This window comes from Chiloscyllium punctatum, chromosome 5, assembly GCF_047496795.1.
Source record: "Chiloscyllium punctatum isolate Juve2018m chromosome 5, sChiPun1.3, whole genome shotgun sequence".
Classification (NCBI taxonomy): Eukaryota; Metazoa; Chordata; class Chondrichthyes; order Orectolobiformes; family Hemiscylliidae; genus Chiloscyllium; species Chiloscyllium punctatum.
Window position 1 is genome coordinate 72,680,037 of NC_092743.1, and position 21,498 is coordinate 72,701,534.

The following is a 21,498-nucleotide window of genomic DNA, read 5'->3' on the forward strand; positions in this document are numbered from 1 at the left end:
AAAGGCCCAATGTCTCTTCTTCCTCAGGCAGCTGAGGAAATTTGGCATGATGACAAATACCCCTGCCAGCTTTTATAGCATCTGTCTGGATGTATTACTACCTGGTATGACAACTGTACTATTCAAGATTGGAGACTGTTACAGAGTGTGGTGAACTCGGCCCGGACAATCACAAAAGTATCCATCTACCAGGCCCGCTGTCAAGGAAAGGCCGCCAGCATTCTCAAAGATCCATTCCACCCTGGCAATATTTTTCTACAATCTCGACCATCGGGGAGAAGGTACAGAAGCCTGAGTACATGCGCCAGTCAGTTTCATAACAGTTTCTACCCTGCTGTTGTTAGAATACCGAATAGACTCTCAAAATCTTAAGATTTGCCTCTACCTGTATTTTTGCCTTTGCTGCTGTTTACCTATTATCTACGCCACTTAACTATGTGATCTGCCTGCATTGCTTGCAAGACAAAGCTTTTCACTGTGCCTTGGTGCATGTGACAATAAATTCAACTCAATTCAATTTAATTCATGATAAACTCAGACAGAGTGAAAATTGAAGTCATGTTGTTGACATCTTCCTGCATTGCAAACCAGCCATACAGCCAACTGAGCTGACTGAACTTCTGACTAGGAACTTTACAACCTTCTGGATTGAATATTGAGTTCAACATCTTCATATTGTGAACCCACTCCCATTCCTTCCCTTTCTTTTACTTGTTACATTCTCTGTCACTATGTCTTCCCTCCCCTTCCTGTACCCCAGTGGGACTGCCTGTGTTTTCCAGTCTGGCAGTTAGACACACCATTAGTTTGCCTTTTACACATTTCAATCACTTAATCTGAACTATCAACATCTCCCTTCCCTTACAGCACTACCCCCACCCCCGCTATTGCTTAAATACCACCCGCTCAACACTTAAGTCAGGTCTATTAAAGAGTCATCTAGACTCAAAACCTTAGCCTGCTTTCTCTCCATAGATACTGACTGGCCTGGTATGATGTCCAATTTTTTGTTTCCAGTCCTGAACTCCTGATGCCTGGTACTATACCATGTACAGAGAAAAGTAGAATAACCGTGGTCACAACATGATCAGCTTTCACTTCATGCCAGCTCATTAGATGAAGGGTGAGGAGACAATTAAAAAGTTACTGACTATTCTAAGATTTAAGGAATTGGAGTGCCATCTCCTCCCTTAGGCTGGAAGCCTGCTCATACCTCCAAACCCCACCTCTAGCTTCTCTGGGTTTTCCTGAAGTTACTTGATGTTTTGCCCTGGAAGAGAGAGGACAGAGTAAGTAATTACATGTTGCTTTATTCGAGTGATATTTCTTCCTTCATTGATTAGCTGGAGCAATGTACAGATTGTGAGATGTAGCTATAAGACTGCACACTAGTAGGTTTGTAGGATGGTGTATAGGAATATTAGATATGAGTTCTGAGTGCTACCAGTTGAGTGATCAGGATGTAATACATTGACCAGTATTACATCCCATATTCACTAGACCAGATTGGTGGTCTAGTGAATATGGGAGGTGAAGTGAAGATGCATCCGCTGACCTTGACACTATATGACAGTCACATGCAACAATAAGCTGATTACAATTCTAATATATTTTTGTACAGCTAATGGATGGTTCCTTGAAAATGTCATCATTACCTATGAAGAGAATAATCAGGAGTATGAAGACATGTTCCTTTGCAACAGGTGTGCCATGAATTTTAAAAATGACATGATTGAAGAATAAGCACAATATTTAAACAATATTTAAGTAGTTCAGAGCAATCTTTGACATTATTTACTGTCTAGTAATTCAATGAACTGACAGGTGGCTAGATGTGAATCGGGAAGATCAAAAAACGGAGAGAGAATTGATTGCAAAAAGTAAGTATTAAATTTGTTTTTGCTTCACCGTATTAGGTACTATTTGATGAACCATGCTAATATAAATTTACGCCCAAAGTGTGGTGTTGGAAAAGCACAGCAGGTCAGGCAGCATCCGAGGAGCAGGAGCATCAAAGTTTTGTGCATAAGACCTTCATCAGGAATGCCCAAAACGTCGACTCTCCTGTTCTTCGGATACTGCCTGACCTGCTGTGCTTTTCCAGCACCACATTTTTGACTCTGATCTCCAGCATCTGCAGTCCTCACTTTCTCCTAATATAAATTTATGAATACTAAACAGCAGGTTACTTAATAAAAACTGAAAATGTTGGAAGCACTCAACTGATCTTGGAGTCCTTAAGGCCCAAATTGGTCCATGCCAACCAAAATGTTCATCTACGCTAACCCCAATATCCTGCTCTTGACCCATATCCTTCTAAACCTTTTCTATCCATGTATTTAGCCAAATACCTTTTAAATGTTGTTAACATACCTGCCCCAACAACTTCTGATGGCACTTCATTTCATATGCGTACCACCCTTTGTCTAAAAATGTTGCCCCTCAGATTCCTTTTATTCTTTCCCCTCTAACCTTAAACTGATGCTCATTGGTCCTCAATTCCCCAATCCTGGGAAAAAGACACTGTCCTTGTGCATTCACCCTGTCCATGCCTGTCATAATCTTATACACTTCTATAAGATTTCCCCCTCAGGCTCTTATGTTCTAAAGTAAAAAGCATGTCCAACCTTTCCCTGTAACTCTGGGTGGCACGGGTGCCAGAGACCGGGTTCAATTCTGCACTCTTTCCAGTTTAATAACATCACTCCTATTGGAAGGTGACCAAAACTGAACATGGTACTGCTAGTGTGGTCTCATCAATGTCCTGTACAACTACATCTATACTCAATGCCCTGACCAAAGGTCAGTGTGCCAGAAGCCTTCTTCACTGCCCTGTCTAACTGTTACTCCACTTTCAGAGAACCATGTTCCCTCTGTTCCACTACACTCCTTAAGGCCCACTGCCTTGATTTGACTTTCCAAAATGCAAGATCTCACACTTATTTGTATTGAACTCCATTTGCCATTTCTCAGCCCACTTCCCCAGCTGATCAAGGTCCTGCTGCAATTTCACTGTTCACATTGCCACCTATTTTAGTGTCATCTGCAAACTTACTAATCATGCCTTGTACATTCTCATGCAAATCATTTATAGAGATAATAAACAACAATGACCCCTGAAGCACTCCACTAGTCACAGACCTCTAGTCTGGTAAGCATCCTTCCACTATTACACTATTGGCTTCCTACCATAAAGCCAATTGTGTATCCAATTTGCCTGGTCCCCCTGGATTCCATGAGATCTAACCTTCCAGAGCAGCCTACCATGTGAAACCTTATCAAAGGTTTTACTGAAACCCATTTAGACTATAGACAACATCTACTGCTCTGCCCTCATCAACCATCTGGTACTAACTGTTGAGGGAGCAACAGTTAACATTTGTGATCTTTCCTTGGAATACCTTACCTCTGGTAAAAGGTTGTAGGCCTGAAACGTTGAGCTCATTTTTCATTTCGGGTCAAGATCATAAAATGCATCTGAGTCAGCAACCTGACCTCACATCATGTCAATGACAGACACCTGATGCAATTTTTTTAACAAGTGGTAAAATTGCGCACTAACTGTCTAACTAGGAATAGCAGGAGATTACACCGCCAAAGTGGATCGTGGTATCATCTGCCAACATGGAGGTACCCCAAAAGGAACTCAAAAAATGTTTACATTCAAATTGGTTACTATGATGTGTCAGCGTATCCATTGAACATTCAGAAGCTGCAGCATTCTTCTTTTGGTTCTGGTAGATGCAAGGATGGAATGCAGTCTCTCTTCCCAGATCTGCCTCCAGGAGGCTAGCACCAGTTCTTTTCCAACGTCAACAGGAGGCCTACCTCTGACTGTAAAATAAATTTAATTGATCCAATGACCCACCCATGCCAGTGATTAGCAGTCACGTATCATTCACCCTAATCAGAGAGGAACGACAATGGCCCAGAGGCAGAATCCAATAAAGTGAGACCATTTCACTACCCTATTTCAGGAAATTGCAGATCCACCTGCCTGTAGTCCTGCCTCCATAAACAACTGAAAAATCTGCCTATTAACTCCATTTATCTCTCTACAGATGCTCCTTGACCTGCTAAGTATTTCCAGTACTTAATGTTAGCATTTCAGATTTCCAGCACCCCCAATGTTTTGCTTTTGTACATGCATGATGGAATTGAGGATGATGCAAGAGATACCAATTCAGGTACAGTCAGCATACTGTTTGAGCATATACATCATATCAAACGTGGCACAAGGAATAGCAGAGGTGGAGATCACTGTATCATTTAGAAAAGCATAGATAAATATTTGAAACAGAAGAAAATTCCAAGGCCATGGGGCAATGAAGACCAATTGAATTAGCATTGAATTATTCAGGTTTAAAGCTAAGAGAGACAAATCCACTTCCTTGTGTAATTTGAATGTTAATAGTCACATAGATTATCATTTGTAATTGTTAACAAGGTGATCCTAGTGGTGTCAATAAGAAGAAAATCAGACAAAGATGATATGAGTCACAATTAATCAGAAAGATTAACTGTACTTCAAATGGTGATGCTGTATGAAAGACCTAATAGTGAAACGATAAGTTAAAAATGGAGTATCTATTAGAAAAATGGAGGATCAAGGACAGACTTTTTAAAAGGACAGGGGTCACCTTGTCTTTGGAAGGAACAATGTTGGAAAGAAAGGTCAAGTTAGCAATGGATTTAGGATTTGGCTGAAATGAAGTAATTAGATTAGTGATTTCTTTTATGTGTGGACTGGTAATAGCAACCAGAAACGTCCCACTCACATTGTGCCTAAGTTGACTCTTTTCAGCTAAGCAATGTAACTGGGAATGCACATTTAAATAAATCACCAGCACATACACAAAACAAAAGCAGATTTCTTTAAATGAGGTGATTTAATGCAAGGTATAAAGTGGAGGCCTGAGTTAATAAGTATCATCTAAGAGGTCAGAATCAAGAGTGTGGTGCTGGAAAAGCACAACCAGTCAAGCAGCATCAATGAAGAAAGAGACTCAAGGTTTCAGGAAAAAGCCCTTCATCAGGAATGAGGCCTCATCCCCGAGGAAGGGGCTATGCCTGAAACGTCAATTCTCCTGCTCCTTGGATACTGCCTGACCTGCTGTGCTTTTCCCGCACCATACTCTTGACTCTAATCCCCAGCATCTTCAATTCTCACTTTCTCCATCATCTAAGAGGTAACTCATGGGAGCAATGAAGATAGAGGAGAAGCTGTGAGATCGCTATAAGTTCAAGACTAGGATAAACGATGCAATAGGAGCCTTGAGAATAACAGTGGGGGGTCAGATGAGTAATAATCTTATTTTTGGAGGTTGAAAGCTAAAACAAATTTGAACTTAATGGAGGAGGCATGATGGCAGAGTGATTAGCATTGCTACCTCGCAGCTCCAGAGACCCAGGTTCAATTCCAGCTTTGGGTAACTGGCTGTATGAAGTTTACATGTTCTCCCTGTATTTCTATGGATTTCTACCAGGTGCTAAAGTTTCCTACCACAGTTCAGAGGTGTGCAGTTTAAATGGATTAGCTATGCTATATTCCCTTGTAATGTCAAAGGATATGCAGCCTATTGCAATTTTACAGAAATACGGTGGGATGCTTTTGGGAGGGTTGAATGACTTTGATCTGTACTGTAGGGAAGGTCAGAGTAGGAAAAGATGGTTCAAGGACATTGGTAATTTTAAAGTCTTTTCTCCCCCATTCTGATTTCAACAGGTGTTGTAGTAGAAAGAAGGTTCATCAGCTGAGAGGATAATTGTCCTCAATGATTCTGGACCTGAAATATCTACTGTCCTCTATGCATTTAACCCCATGATCCTCAAATCTGACATCATAAAGTTTGGTGCAGTACTGGCAGGAGTAGAAACTCATGCAGAATGAAATAAGAATGAAAAGAGGTTGATAGTGAGTAAAAGTTGATATTGAAAATAAAGCAATAATGTTTTAGTAATTGTACAATCTGAAGAAAGAGATTTGTGTAAGAAGAATAGTGAATAGAGGAGAATAAAGTTATTTTCACAAGGGCGATTAGCCACAAGCAGAAGCTTTAGATAGTGAAGAATTCCATGAAAGATTCAGAGATGGAATTATTCATAGTCAATGCTTTGAGACCTAAACCAGTTTAAAAACGAATTCTGATGAGGATCATTAAACTGCACGGTTAGCTTTGTTTCTCTCTTCACAGATACTGACTCACTTTCTTAGTATTTCCAATATTGTCTTTTTTTTGTAGATATCCAGTATCACAGTATTAAGCCTTTGCTAGCTTATTAAACTCTGATGAAACATTTAAATAAATCTGCAATCTAGTCCAATGGCTATGACATAAATTGTAGAATGGAATTTTGTTTTCCTGTGTGCATGTTATGTACACAGTTGCTGATCTCTTTACCCTATAACATTTTTTTCCTGAGTTGAAGAATTTAGAAGTGAATTACTTAGTAATATTTTACCTAAAGAGGCCTTGTTGATCACTGATAGCATGGTGTTGTGGATTCTGTGATATTTTAGGTCATATAGCAGATATGTGATATATCTTTAAAGGATGTATTCATGATGTCGTCACTATCATGGCATGTGATATAATAATATAGAGGCCTCAGACTCCATCTTACTGAACTCTTATAGTGTGACATACTGAGGGAAGTGTGCTACAGTAGAAAATGCGGAGTACAGTAGAAATTGCGAGAAAACCTCAGTAGGTTTGGCAGCATCCATGGCGAGAAACCAGAGTTAGTGTTTTGGGTCCAGTGACCCTTCTTCAGTTCTGAAGAACTGTTAGACCTGCTAAGATTTTCCAGCAATTTCAGTTTTATTTCTAATTTCCAGCATCTGCAGTTTTTTTTTCGTGTGCTACAATAAATCTGAGTTGTTTAACTGAGTGCAGACACACAAGTGCCTGTTATCACCTTGTATGTAAAATAAAACACAGAATGCATGTGTGTGGGTATATTAGATGCTGGAAGAAAAATTCATTGAATTCTTCAGTACTATGTGGCCGACATTTCGTATTTACATGATATGAGTTCACATAAATATCACAGCATGATAATTGCAGATCATCACAAATGAGGAAATATGAGCAGCTAGGGGATAAATTAAAAAGCAGAACCAAAAACATAATCATCTCTGGATTGAATTAGTGGGGAAAAAGATAGCTGTTCCAATGGGGTTGGCTCTACCCAGAATCATGCTAGGATCAAAGTGTTGCCTAACTGGGGCTTTCAGAATTGCCTAACTGGGGTTATTAGTAGAGCTTTAAACTAAATTGTGTGTGATTTGGGGGAGGGGAGGTCTTTAGAGAGGGGTATTCAGTTACATGGAAAATTAGAAAATCAAAGGTAAAGGAGAAGTTGGGATTGCAGTGATGGGGCTAATTGCTAACAGAAAATAAAAAGGAAGGGCTGAATACATGAATGTCTTTTTACACCAGAGAATCATAAAGGTGTAGAGAAATTTGATAATAGAACAAACTATATATTTTGTATCTTAATGCACAAAGTTTTGAGAATAAGTTAAACAAACTGATGGTGTAAATCAAAGTAAATAGATGTGATCGCACTGCCATTACGGAGACGTGGTTATTGGGAACTTCACATTCAGGAAAGCTTGAACTCTTGAGAGACAGGAGGGAAGGAAAAGGTGGTCAGTAGTGTTGGTAATAAGAGATGAAATGAAGAAAATTGCATTTTGTATGATATGGAGTCCATTGGGTGGAGGTTTAAAAAAAGGGGATGAAAACATTGGTAAGAGTAATTCGTAGACCCCCAAACAGTCACTACACTTCAGGAAAGTGTACAAATTGACAAGTAATAGGAGCATGTGAAAATAGAGCAATAATTATGGGTGAATTTAATCTTCATGTTGATTGGGTTAACCAACCTAGATAGGTACGGCAACAAATTTATCAAATGCGTTAGTGATAGTTTCGTAGATAGTTTCACTATATCATGGAGCCAACCATGGAGCAGGTTATCTTGGATCTGTTAATGGATAATAAGTCTGGTTTAATAAATGACCTAAGGGTAAAAATTTCCCGAAGAAATAGTGATCATAACATGATAGAATTTAATATTCAGCTTGAGGGCGAGAAACTTGGGCCAGAACCAACTGTATTTAACATGAAAGGAATTAAAATGAAGTGAGGATAAACTTAGTGAAAGTGAAGAAGGCTAGTAAATTAGCCAAAAACACAGTATGCAAGCATTAATCGATATTTAACAAGGTAATTCATGACTCTCAGCAAAAGTACATCCAGTAAGAAGGAAAGATTCAAAGAGAGGGATAAACCAAGTATGGCAAACCAAGAATGTTAAAAGAAAGTATGATGTTGAAAAATAAAGCATATAAGCAGACAAAAGTCAGTGATAGTCCCAAAGTCTGGGATAAATTCAGAATCCAGCAAAGAAGGACTAACAAAATAAAAAAGAGAAAACAAACTGCAAGAGAAAATGGGTGAGGAACATAGAAAGTGATGATAAGTGCTTCATCAAATATATATAAAGGAAATGAGAGATTAAAGTCAATGTTGGCCCCTTAGCAAATGAATCCAGGGCGATAGTTATGGGAAACAAGGAAATGGCAGAGCGGTTAAACAGATATTTTGCATTGGTATCTATTGTGGAAGAAACTTTGAACATCCCATTAGTGCTAAAGAATAAGTCATTGCAATTATTATCATCACCATCACTAAAGAAGTTGTATCAGACAAACTAATGGGGCTGAATGCAAATAGGTTCCCTGGCCCTGATGGTTTGCATCTTAGAATGCTAAAAGAAAAGTGACATACATAGTGGATCCATTGGTTGTAATTTTCCAAAAATCATTGGATGATGGAGAATTATAGGAGGATTGGAAAACTGTCAATATGAAAACCTCTATTCAAAAAAGGAGTGAGTCAAAAAGTGGGTAACTATAGGCTGATTAGCCTAATATCATTCATTGAAACGTCAACCATTGGAATAAATCATTCCAGAAATAGAGGAACATTTGGAAAATCATTCAAATTAAGTTTAGTCAGCACGACTTTCCGAAAGGGTGATTGTGTCAAGCAACTTTTAGTTTTTCAAGGAAAGCTCAACGAAGGAAAGTTGCTGTTTGACCTTCCAGAAGGCAGTCAACAAGACAAAATGTTAAGTCAGCGATAAGAGCCCATAAGAGCCAAGAGCATAAGTAGAAATGAGTTAATCAACAGGAAACAGCAAATGGGGAGAAGCGGCTACCTGTGACTGGTAGGGTTCCAAAGAAGTCAGTACTGGTACCTCTGTTTACAGCATATATTTATTATGTTGAGGAAGACCATAATATATTGTAGCAGAATTAGGTCGTTTGGCCTATTGGGTCTGCTCCACCATTCGATTATGGCTGATATGTTACTCAACCCCATTCTCCTGCCTTCTCCCCATAACCTTTGATACCCTTGCTAAACAGCAACCTATCTATCTCCATCTTAAATACACTCAACGACTTGGCCTCCACAGCTGTTTGTAGCAATGAGTTCCACAAATGAACCATGGTTTGGGGGCAGCACAATGACTAGCACTGCTGCCTCACAGTGCCAGGGACCAGGGTTTCCTGCCTCAGGTGACTGTCTGTGTTGAGTTTGCACATTCTCCCTGTGTCTGCGTGGGTTTCCTCCCACAATCCAAAGATATGCAAGTTAGGTTAATTGACCATTATAAATTGCACACAGTGCTCAGGGATGTGTTGGTTGGTGCATTAGTCAGGGGTAAATGTAGAGTAATTGGATAAGGAAATGAGTTTGGGTGGGATATTCTTTGGAGGGTTAGCATGGACTTGTTGAGCTGAAGAGCCTGTTTCCATGCTGTAGGAATTCTATTCTTAAAAAAAAATGAACCATGCTTTGGCTGAAGAAAGTTTTCCTCATCTCAGTTCTAAAGGGTCATCCTATCACTCTGAGACTATCTCTTCTGGTCCGAATAGTTCAAATTGTGGAAAAATCATCTCAACCTCCACTCTAACCAGGCCTCTCAGTATTCTGTAATTTTCAATGAGATCTGCCCTCATCTTTCTAAACTCCATCAATTACAAACACAAGGTCCTTGACCATTCCTCATCTGACAAGTCCTTCATCCCTGGGATTATTCTTGAAAACCTCGTCTGGAATCCCAAGGCTGGCACATCCTTCCTTTGATATGGGGCCTAAGACCTCAGTTTCAGCAATATATTTCTTATCTTTTATTCTAGTTCTTTTGAAATGAATGCTAACATTGTATTTGCCTTGCCTACTGCCAACTGAACCTGCATGTTAAGGTAGTTGCCCATGAGAAGGTGGTGGGGAGTTGTCTTCCTAAAATTAAGTCCGCATTATGTATGTTGACCCATAATGCCTTTATGAAGTGCATTCCCTGATTTTGACCCAGTGACAGTGAAGAAATTGCAATGTAGTTCCAAGTAAGGATGATGAGTGGCTTGGAGGGGAATCTACATGTGGTGGTATTCCCATATATCTGCTGCCCTTGAGCTTCTAGATAGAAATAGTTGTGGGTTTGGAAGGTGCTGCCGAAGGATTTTCTGATTTTTTTTGTGATTTTCTGCAGTGCATCTTGTAGATAGTACAGACTACTGCCACTGAGTGTGGATGATGGAGGAAATGGATGCTAGGGGGTGGTGTCAATCAAGTGGGCTACTTCGTCCTGGGTGGTAACAAATTTCTTGAGTGTTGTTGAAGCTGCACCAAACCAGACAAGTTGGGTGTGTTCCATCACACTTCTGATTTATGTTCTGTAGATGATCCCTTTTGGGGACTCAGGAGGCAAGTTACTTGTTGCAAGTTACTGCCTCTGCCCTATTCTTGTTTATGTGATGAGTCTAGTTGAGTATGTGAGGGATTCAATGATGTTAAAACCATTTAATGTCAATGGATGGCAATTAGAGTGTCTCTTATTGGAGATGGTCATTGACTAGCATATGTGTGGTGCAAATGTTACTTGCCACTTGTCAGCCCAAGCCTGGATATTATTGAATTTGAATATGGGCTGCCTCAGTATTGCAGTGAATGTGCTGAATGTTGTGCAATTATTTGGCAAACATCTGAATTCTGACTCTACTTCTGAGCTTATGATGGAGGGAAGGTCATCGATGAAGCATTTTAAGATAATTGGGCCTAGGTCACTACTCTGAGGAGCTTTTGCAGAGATGTTCTGAAGCTGAGATGACTGACCTCCAACAACCACAACCATCTTTCTATGTGCACACGTTGGTCCCCGATACCCATTGATTACAGTTTTGCTAGGGGTCTTCAATGCACTCTCAGTCAAATGCAGCCTTGATGTCAAGGGCTATCGCACTCACCTAACATTTAGAATTCTGCTGTTTTGCTCATGATTGAATCAAAGCTGTAATGGGACGGTGGTCCTGACAGAATTCAAACAGGGAATTACCAAGCAGGTTACAGCTGAGCAGATGCTGCTTGATAGCATTGTTGATGACATCTTCCGTCACTTGAGTGATGACCAAGGGTAAACTGATTACACTTGAAAGAAGCACTGAGGATGGAAAAGGCGCAAAATGTATTTTAGGTAGGGGATTTCAATGTCCACCACCAAGAGTAGCTCTGCAACAACAGTGACAGAATCCACAAGAGGGAAAAACATACTTTATCTCATCCACACCAATCTGCCAGCCGCAGACATATCTGTCTTTGACAGTATCAGAAAGAGTGGTGGCCGTACAGTCTCGTGGAGATGAAGTCCCACCTTCACATTGAGAACATGTTGTGTTTATGGTTTGAACTCAAAATTAGGTCCAATGTGATGCTCAAAGACTATGGAGAACCTAGCTGCCTAGCAGTATTTATTGTTCATTATGCTGGACAAATTCCTGCTAATTTACATTAAGGCTTCTGCAGGTAATACCAATAATAAATCTGCAAACTCTGCTGCAGGTGGTATTTGCTGAAGTGTGTAGGTAATATGCTTGGGTTCTTTCACTCTTCTTTCAATGTTTGTGCTTGGCTTTCGGAAATGCTGGAAACAGTTCCTTTGCAGACATTTCTTCAGGTTAAGTGCTCTTGGGCAATAGATCCCTATGAATCAATGGGAATATTGCATATTCTTCATAGAGGCATTGAAGACATCATTGAAGCGTTTTCTCTGCACTTCAGTTTAACTTTGCCCTAATGAAGCTCAGAGTAGAGAGCTTGTTTAGGTGGTTTTGTGTAATGGACTAAATGATGTGGCAGCCCTATACAACTGATTGACCATAACTAGTGCTTCAATACTGGAATGTTGGTCTGAAAGAAACTACACTAATAATGGAGCACCTCGTTGAAGAATAGCAACACTGATACTCACCTGACACTACTAATAATGAATTACTGGACAAGTGATGCAGTTGCCGCAATCTATGCATATTCTTGATGCTAGTTGTTATATCCCCTTTTACACAGTCCTAATTCAACCTTTTTAAAAATCTTTCTAACAGTAGCTGCAGTAATTGCTGCAGACAGAAATTCATCGATTATCCCCACATTCTCAACAATGCCAGCAACTTCTGCCACTATGTTCGTCTCTTTGCCAAATATGTAGCACTTGTAGGAAATAAACATGTTTAATGAGAGTTGCTGCTGGATCTTATGTGACACAGGAAGTCAAAAAAAAGCCTTAATTTCTAAACCAAAGCATGGTGGGCAGGGAGACTTATGGTGGATGCTAAGCAGCATATTTAAGTTCCATTTTCTGATCTTTCTGCTGTATTCCTACTGGACTTAGGGTTTAAGTATACTATGAAGGACAGAAGAAGTTTGACCCCATTTTAGTTTCTAAATTACATTAGATCATTAGAATTTTTGGATGTTTTCAGTTTTTAAATTACATGATCATATTTGAATAGGACATTATGATGTTAGAAATGTTCAAAAAGGAGTGACGTAAATTGCTTGGGACTTATGGTTTTAAATTATGATTTTTTTTCTCTTTATTGGAAAACAGTTTGACAAGGGATATGTTCCACCAGCAAGACTTGGTAAGGGGTAAAAAATGATGTAATGAAATAAGCAATTTGAGTTGGACTTTGAATGCAGAACTGAAGAATACAGATTTTAAATGAACAAACCTTGAGCAAAGTAGACTTTTTTTTTGTAGAATAGTGAGACCAGACTAAGCAAAGGCTGTTCTGCTGTGCCAATCAATTTCTTCAAAGAAACAAAAACAGTTATCTGGTTGAGTACTGGACTGACAATTAATTTGTCGTGTTCAGTATATTGCAGCTTCAGAGCTGAGACTGTAGATTGCTGTGATAGACAGTGAACTGATCATTTGTGTAGGTCATAATTAGGTCACCAACATGGGATTTTTTTCATGTGCTTCAATACACTTACAGACCCCACTCTGTCTATTTTTGATGTTGAGTGTATCTGCTGTCTCATTACAATGTTGTTTAACAGAAATAAGTAAAAACAATAGTGTAATAATCTCAAGAGCATAAAATAGTCATGGATAAAGATATTCTATGAAGTCAAAGTAAGAATAACTTTCCAGAATGTATCAAAGATTACATTTGCTGCTAATTGGTTGATTGCACAGAATGGTGAGTAATTTTTTTTTGAGTATGAGCAACCTCTAGTAAAGCTGTTGAGTATAGAATGATGCAATGTTGGTTGAGGTCTTAGACCTCCCTGATGCATCTTATGTGCCAGTGAATGATAGGTGGGATATGTATAGAATTGAATCATTGGATGTAATGTTTATTAAGTATTTTTATGATTCATTGTGTATGAAGGACCTTTGAAACTCCTCAATTACAGATTACGGGTTATTTCCCCAATATCAATGAAATTGCAATCATATTTTGTCATTAGATTGGGAGAAGCAAGGGTCAAACTACTATCCTCAGTTTTTAGCAAAAACACTTTCTCCTACTTTCAGGCTCCAGTCCTCTTCCTGGCTGATAGCCATATGAAGACAAGTTAGACAAACTAGTCTAGTATTCACTGGAGTTTAGGAGAGTAAGTGGCAACTTGATTGAAACATGCATGCTCTTGAGGGGTATTGCCAGCTTGGATGTGAAAATGGTGTTTCTTCTTGTCAGAGAATCTTGGAACAGTTTCAGAATAAGGGCTATCATTCATGGTAGAAACAGGAGAATTTTTTTTCTCATGAAGTCTTGAGTTTTCAGTGCTCTCTTGCTACAAATGAAGTGGAAGCAGAGTCCTTCCATATTTAAAAGACACAGGTAGATTTTTTTAAAAAAATACAAGCACAGAGGTCAAAGTTTTGGGCATAGACAGAAAAATAGAGTAATCAGATGAGCCATGAGGCTTGAGATGCCAAAGGGGTTACCCCTCCTCATGAAGAGTTTCATAGTTATTTGAAAGACTAAAATCCTAACAAACCCTTCTATTCACTCTACAAGTTTCTCTCTGATGAGAGAAAATTAAATGTTGTTCGATCTCATTGACAAAGGTTGTATTATAATCTTCCATTTGAAACAACAGATGGGCAAAGTGCAAATATCTCTAAATGTGGCCTGGAAGGAACCAAGGCACATAACCTATTATTGCCATTATCACCTTGAAAGCTACAGGTCATGCTAGCTTTTCTACTTAAAGTTTGTATTTATGACTGTAACAGTTAGAAAATTTCATTGAGGAGGAGTACAGTCATATCACAGTGTTCCTCACTAAGATTTCAGATAGATAGATTGTTCCAATTAATTTTTTGGAGTGATATGGACTATTTTTGAAAGAGCTCACAGCTCACAGCTAGCAAAGAGCTCCAGACAAAATTCCCTTTCTTTGTACTGAAAGCTTTATCTTCTTTGGATTTCCTGCTGTTCCATGAAAGATGATAGCCATTTGAGCAGTAATGAAAAATATTATTTTACATTGTGCAGAATCTTGCCCTGCTACTTATTTGATTGATTTTTAAAATAAAAATCCATTTGGTTTTCAACACCATTTAGGGAAGGAAATCTGCCATCCTTACTTGGATTGACAAGCAGGATGGTCTTTATCTAAACCAAAAGGATACCAATATCCTGGGTGGGAAATTCGCTAAAGTTATTAAAGTGGATTTAAACTAATACAGCAGGGGGATGGGAACCAAAATTGTAGAACAGGTACAGAAGAGGATGAGAGTAGGAAGATCCCAAATCAAGTATCTGACACTGGCAAGCAAGAAACTGGTTTAAAGTGTGTGTACTTCAACGCGAGGAGCATCCGAAATAAAGTGGGTGAACTGGCAGCGTGGGTTGGTGCCTGGGACTTCGATGTTGTGGCCATTACAGAGAGATGGATAGAGCAGGGGGAGGAATGGCTGTTGTAGGTTCCGGGATTCAGATGTTTCAGTAAGAATAGAAAATATGGTAAAAGAGGGGGAGGTGAGGCATTGTTGATCAGGTTCAATATTACAGTTGTAGAAAGGATGTTTTAGAACTCATTAACTGAGGTAGTATGGGCTGAGGTTAGAAACAGGAAAGGAGAAGTCACCATGCTGGGAGTTTTCTATAGGTCTCCAAATAGTCCCAGAGATGCAGAGGAAAGGATAGCAAAGATGATTCTTGATCATCAGTAAGAAAGGCAGGGTAGTTGTCATGGGAGACTTGAACTATCTAAATATTGACTGGGATCACTACAGTACAAGTACAATAGATGGTTCAGTTTTTGTCCAGTGTGTGCAGGAGGGTTTCCACAACAGTATGTAGACAGGCCTACAAGGGGTGAAGCCACTTTAGATTTAGTACTGGGTAACGAGCCTGGCCAGGTGTTAGATTTGGAAGTAGGTGAGCACTTTGGAGACAGCGATCACAATTCTGTCAGGTTTACTTTAGTGATGGAAAGGGATAGGTGTACTCCACCGAGCAAGAGTTCCAGCTGGGGGAAGGGAAATTACGATGCAATTAGGAAAGATTTAGGAAGCGTAGAATGGGGAAGGAAACTGCAGGGGATGGGCACATTAAAAATGTGGAGCTTATTCAAGGAAAAGCTCCTGTGTGTCCTAGATAAGTATGTACCTGTCAGGCAGGGAGGAAGATATAGAACGCGTGAGCCATGGTTTACTAAGGAAGTGGAATCCCTGGTCAAGAAGGAGAAGAAGGCTTATGTTAGGACAAAATGTGAAAACTCAGTTAGGGAACTTGAGGGTTACAAGGAAGTCAGGAAAGACCTAAAAAGAGAGCTCAGAAGAGCCAGGAGGGGACATAAGAAGTTGTTGGCAGATAGAATCAGGGTTAACTCTAAGGCTTTCCATAGGTATGTCAAGAATAAAAGAATGATGAGTTAAATTAGGGCCAATCAAGGATAATAGTGGGAAGTTGTGTGTGGAGTCAGAGGAGATAGGGGAAGCACTAAATAAATATTTTTCAACAGTGTTCACTATAGAAAATGAAAATGTTGGTGAGGAAGATACAGAGATACTTGCATCTAGAATAGAAGAGATGGAGGTTCACAAGGAAGAGTAGTAGAAATACTGCAGAGTGTGAAAATAGACAAGTCCCCTGGGTCGGATGGGATCTATCCTAGGATCCTCTGGGAAGCAAGGGAAGAGATTGCCGAGCCTTTGGCATTAATCTTCAAATCATGATTGTCTACAGGAATAGTGCCTGAGGACTGGAGGATAGCAAATGTGTTCCCTTGTTCAAAAAGGGTAGTAGAGACAACCCTGGTAATTACAGACCAATGAGTCTCACTTCAGTTGTTGGTAAAGTGTTGGAAAAGGTTGTAAGAGATAGGATTTATAACCATCCAGAAAAGAATAATCTGATCAGGGACAGTCAGCATGGTTTTGTGAAGGGTAGGTCGTGCCTAACGAATCTTATTGACGTTTTTGACAAAGTGACCAAACAGGTGGATGAGAGTAAACCAGTTGATGTGGTGTATATGGATTTCAGCAAGGCATTCGATAAGGTTCCCCACAGTAGGCTATTATACAAAATGCGGAGGAATGGGATTGTGGGAGACATAGCAGTTTGGATCAGTAATTGGCTTTCTAAAAGAAAACAGAGGGTTGTAGTTGATGGAACATGATCACCTTGGTGTTGTTACTAGTGGCATACCGCAAGGATCGGTGTTGGGTCCACTGCTGTCCGCCATTTTTATAAATGACCTGGATGAGGGCTTAGAAGGGTGGGTTAGTAAATTTGCAGACGACACTAAGGTCAGTGGAATTGTGGATAGTGACGAAGGATGTAGTAGGTTGCAGAGAGACATAGATAGGATGCAGAGCTGGACTGAGAGGTGGCAAATGGAGTTTAATGTGGACAAGTGTGAGGTGATACATTTTGGCTGGAGTAATCGGAATGCAAAGTACCGGGCTAATGGTAGGATTCTTGGGAGTGCAGAAGAGCAGAGAGATCTCGGTGTCCATGTACACAGATCCCTGAAAGTTGCCACCCAGATTGACAGGGTTGTTAAGACGGCATACAGTGTTTTGGCCTTTATTAATAGACGGATTGAGTTCCGGAACCAGGAGGTTATGCTGCAGCTGTACAAAGCTCTGGAACGGCCACACTTGGAGTATTGTGTACAGTTCTGGTCACTGCATTATAGGGAGGATGTGGAAGCTTTGGAAAGGGTGCAGAGGAGATTTACTAGGATGTTGCCTGGTATGGAAGGAATGTCTTACAAGGAAAGACTGAGGGCCTTGAGGCTGTTGTCGTTAGAGAGAAGGTTGAGAGGTGACTTAATAGAGACATACAAGATAATCAGAGGGTTAGATAGGGTGGACAAGGAGAGCCTTTTTCCAAGTATGGGGATGGCAAACACGAGGGGACACAACTTTAAAGTGAGGGGAGATAGGTATAAGACAGATGTCAGAGGTAGTTTCTTTATTCAGAGAGTAGTAAGGGTATGGAATGCTTTGCCTGTGTTGGTAGTAGATTCGCCAAGTTTAAGTGCATTTAAGTCGTCATTGGACAGGCAAATGGACGTACATGGAATAGTGTAGGTGGGATGGGCTTCAGATTAGTATGACAGGGCGGCGCAACATCGAGGGCCGAAGGGCCTATACTGCGCTGTAATGTTCTATGTTCTATGACCTACATGTGACTCCAGACCCACAGCAATATGTTTGATTCTTGACTGCCTTCTGGTCATTTCGGATGAATTAGAAATGCTGGCCTAGCCAATGTCCACATGCCATAAATGAATAAACAAAATCAAAAATTTACATATTCTTGCAACATGTATGAAAAAAATGTGTTTGAAATACATTAGATTATATTTACATAAAATATATTTTTAAATGGTTTCTGTGAATACATGTTGTAAAAGATTCTTCATTATCTGTAACATTCAAAAGTTTGAACTCTAACCACAAAACATTTTAGAAATATTTAGGTGAGTATTTGAAGTTTCATTCCATTTCAAGGCTGTGAGCCTAGTGCAGAAAAATGGGACCAATACAGATAGTAGTACATTTTTAGCAGCGCAGTCTTGATGGCCCTGAAGAGCACGCTCTGTACTGTATGAGTCTATAATCCAGTGAAAGTAGTATCAACTAACTGTAACTTAAATCATTTTTGTATATAGCAATTAAAGGAGAAAATTTGGTTAATTCTATTCCTCACCTAAATCTAATTCTGATAATCTTGTTTGCTTTTGTTATCAGACATTCATGACTTGCAAATAAAAAGCACAGTGTCATATAAAAAGAAAAGCAAATTCTGGAAATCTGAAATAAAAACAAAATTGCTGGAAATACACAGCATTTATAGGGAGAAAATATGAGTAAACAAATCAGGTTTGACTCTTTGTAAGGTTCCTTTGGTGAATGGGCTCTCTTCTATGTAAATTACAGCTTTGTATGTTGCAATTTTATGCTATACAGAGAAATTCAAGATCAGTCTGGAAACAGCCAAAGATTCAATGCAACCTGAAGGTATTAAAACTACTCTGGTGGCTTATGGTTCAAAGGGAAAAAGTGATGAAATCGTTCTGTCTTCAGACAAGCCAGAATCTCCTCATTTCCTTCCAGGAGCTATTGATGAATTTATTGTAAGATATGAAATATTTTGGAATTTTTTGGTTTAAGAGTACAATTCAAAACTACATGTTAAATAATGTATTAAGAGCTCATTGAGTATTAAAATTTGGTATGCTCATAATGTATTTATAATTATTATTTTATGCGGTTATGATTGAAGAATTCAGTCAGTCCTTTAACTACTGTGCTCAAAATAACCTAAATGAAGTAATTGATATCAGTACTGATATCCCATAAAGATCTATCCTTGGCCCTGTTCTATTTCTAGGTCATAGTTTTAGGATAACGGGTAGCAAATTTAAAAAGATTGCTGAGGAGAAATTACTTCTTAGGTGTCATGAATCTGTTGAATTCAGTACTCTAGCTTGTAATGAATGCTTGGACATTGAATAAATGAGACAATAGATAAATTTTTAATTAGGATTGAAGGGTTATGAAGAGCTGGCAAGAAAGTACAGGTGAGGCTAGATGAAGTAAGCCATGATTGTATCAAATAGCTGAGCAAGTTTGAGGGGATAATTGCCTATTCTTATGCTCTTAATTCAACTGCTACCCCTTGTCAACTTCATCCAATAACACCATCGATTTTCATGAGAACTAATCTCACCCATCACTACCTCAATCACCTATCCAACCTTTCAACTGTTGTTAAACTATCAGACTTCTTTGTCAATATTTTTTCTTGATGAGAAGTTTCCTCCAAATAAACTTTGGAAATACTGAATTTTTTTTTCAGTCCTACCTACAACCGCACTCCCTAGAAATGATTCTATCCCTCTATCCTAAAGGTCTCCAACTGAAGTCGATTGCATATAATCCTGATTAAAAATCACACAACACTAGGTTATAGTCCAACAGGTTTAATTAGAAGCACAGTAGCTTTCGGAGCACCGCTCCTTCATCAAGTGATATCACCTATCACCTGATGAAGGAGCGTCGCTCCGAAAGCTAGTGTGCTTCCAATTAACCCTGTTGGACTATAACCTGGTGCTGTGTGATTTTTAAATTTGTACACCCCAGTCCAACACCGGCATCTCCAAATTATAATCCTGATGTACTTGATGCTAACATAGATCTGCACTATCACAAAAATCAACTATTTCTATATCTGTGACAATACCTTAACTTTGCTAATCTGCTGTTGAAACTCTACTTATGCCTTTGTTATCTTTAGACTTGACAATACTCAAGACATTACTTGTCAGCAAACTACTTCCTATCCTCTGCAAACAGGAGATTGACCAAAACTCTGCTGCACCTGTCCTTACTCTCATACAAAGTTCCATTCATCTATCCCTCCTGTGTTTACTGACCTACAAAGGATCTAGACAATCAATTGTTCAACATGAAACCAAGCATCAGAATTTTAAAGTCTCATATGGGCTTACCCCTCTAACTCTTTCATCTCCTTCAATCTCAAAATACTTGTAGTCATTTAATCCTAGCTTCTTGATTTTAAGTAATCTATCATTGATGACTCTGCTTTGATCTTGCTGGGTTCTAGACTTTCCTCCATAAACCCCTTTGAATTTCTACTTGGCTTTAAGATGACCTTTAACGCACACCTTTGGTCAAGTGCCCCAATATTGCCTTTTCTGGTTTAGTACTATGTTTTGCTTTATAACTGTCCTGTGAAGCACCAATGGTCATTTCATTTTACATTAAAGGCAATGCCAAAGTTGTTGATTTTATCATACTATTATATTGACTCTTTTGAACTATCAGAGATGATTTAAGTAGACAATGGACATCATTGTGCTGTAAGTATACACTACTTAAAATGACAAAATGCAGTAATACTGAATTAATAAAGATTGAAAAGAAGAACATTAAGGAAGGAGAGGTAGATTTAAAGAAAGCCTTGTATAACTGAGTAAGTGCATTTGTAGTTGTTTAGTAACAAGTCCATAGCTACCAATCAACATCAAATTTCTTTAGGTAGTATCACTAATAACGGTGTTATGCAGACCGGAGTCAATTCTGCAGGGTCTGCTATACCACAAGCTATTAGTTACACTGCCTGTGTGGCATTCTTCAGAGTTCACACAATTTGCAACATTTGCCCCAGGGAAATTGACATAAGCCTACCTTTTGGAGTATCAGTGAAACCAATTTCTTCCTCTCTGTCAGACATTCAATAGTAACATATTTTCAAGCTAAACTATATTTTCTTTTAGATTTTTATCGAAGACATTGGAGATATTTATAAGATTCGAGTCAATGGTGAAGAACTGGGAAGCTATGTAGGTTGGCATTTAGTGTCAATAGCTTTGGAAGATTTGAAAACAAAACAGGCCTTCATTTTTAACTGCAACACCTGGCTGTCTGCTACTAAAGAAGACAAGGAGCTGGTGAAAGAATTTTCTGTAACAAAAGGAGGACAAAACCTGTTACCGGGTAGGAAAATAATTACTGGAAAAATTAGATTAAAAACTTCAGGAGCTGTTAAATATTAGCAAGTATAATTGCATCATGTTCTATTTAATTACTTAAAATGCGATCAGATTAATGACTCCTTCAAGAACTGATTTGATGGGTAATGTACAC

At 39.1% G+C, this 21,498-nt stretch overlaps 1 protein-coding gene across 1 annotated transcript in view; it reads left to right on the top strand.

Annotated features, from left to right (window-relative positions):
- Nucleotides 1-21,498, top strand: part of LOC140476793 (uncharacterized) — a 567,118-nt gene that overhangs the window by 284,225 nt on the left and 261,395 nt on the right. The window contains exons 31-34 of the mRNA XM_072569588.1: nt 1,622-1,703; nt 1,825-1,880; nt 18,796-18,962; nt 21,129-21,348. Of these exons, the coding sequence (XP_072425689.1) occupies nt 1,622-1,703; nt 1,825-1,880; nt 18,796-18,962; nt 21,129-21,348 (525 nt within the window). The remainder of the gene's footprint in view (nt 1-1,621; nt 1,704-1,824; nt 1,881-18,795; nt 18,963-21,128; nt 21,349-21,498) is intronic.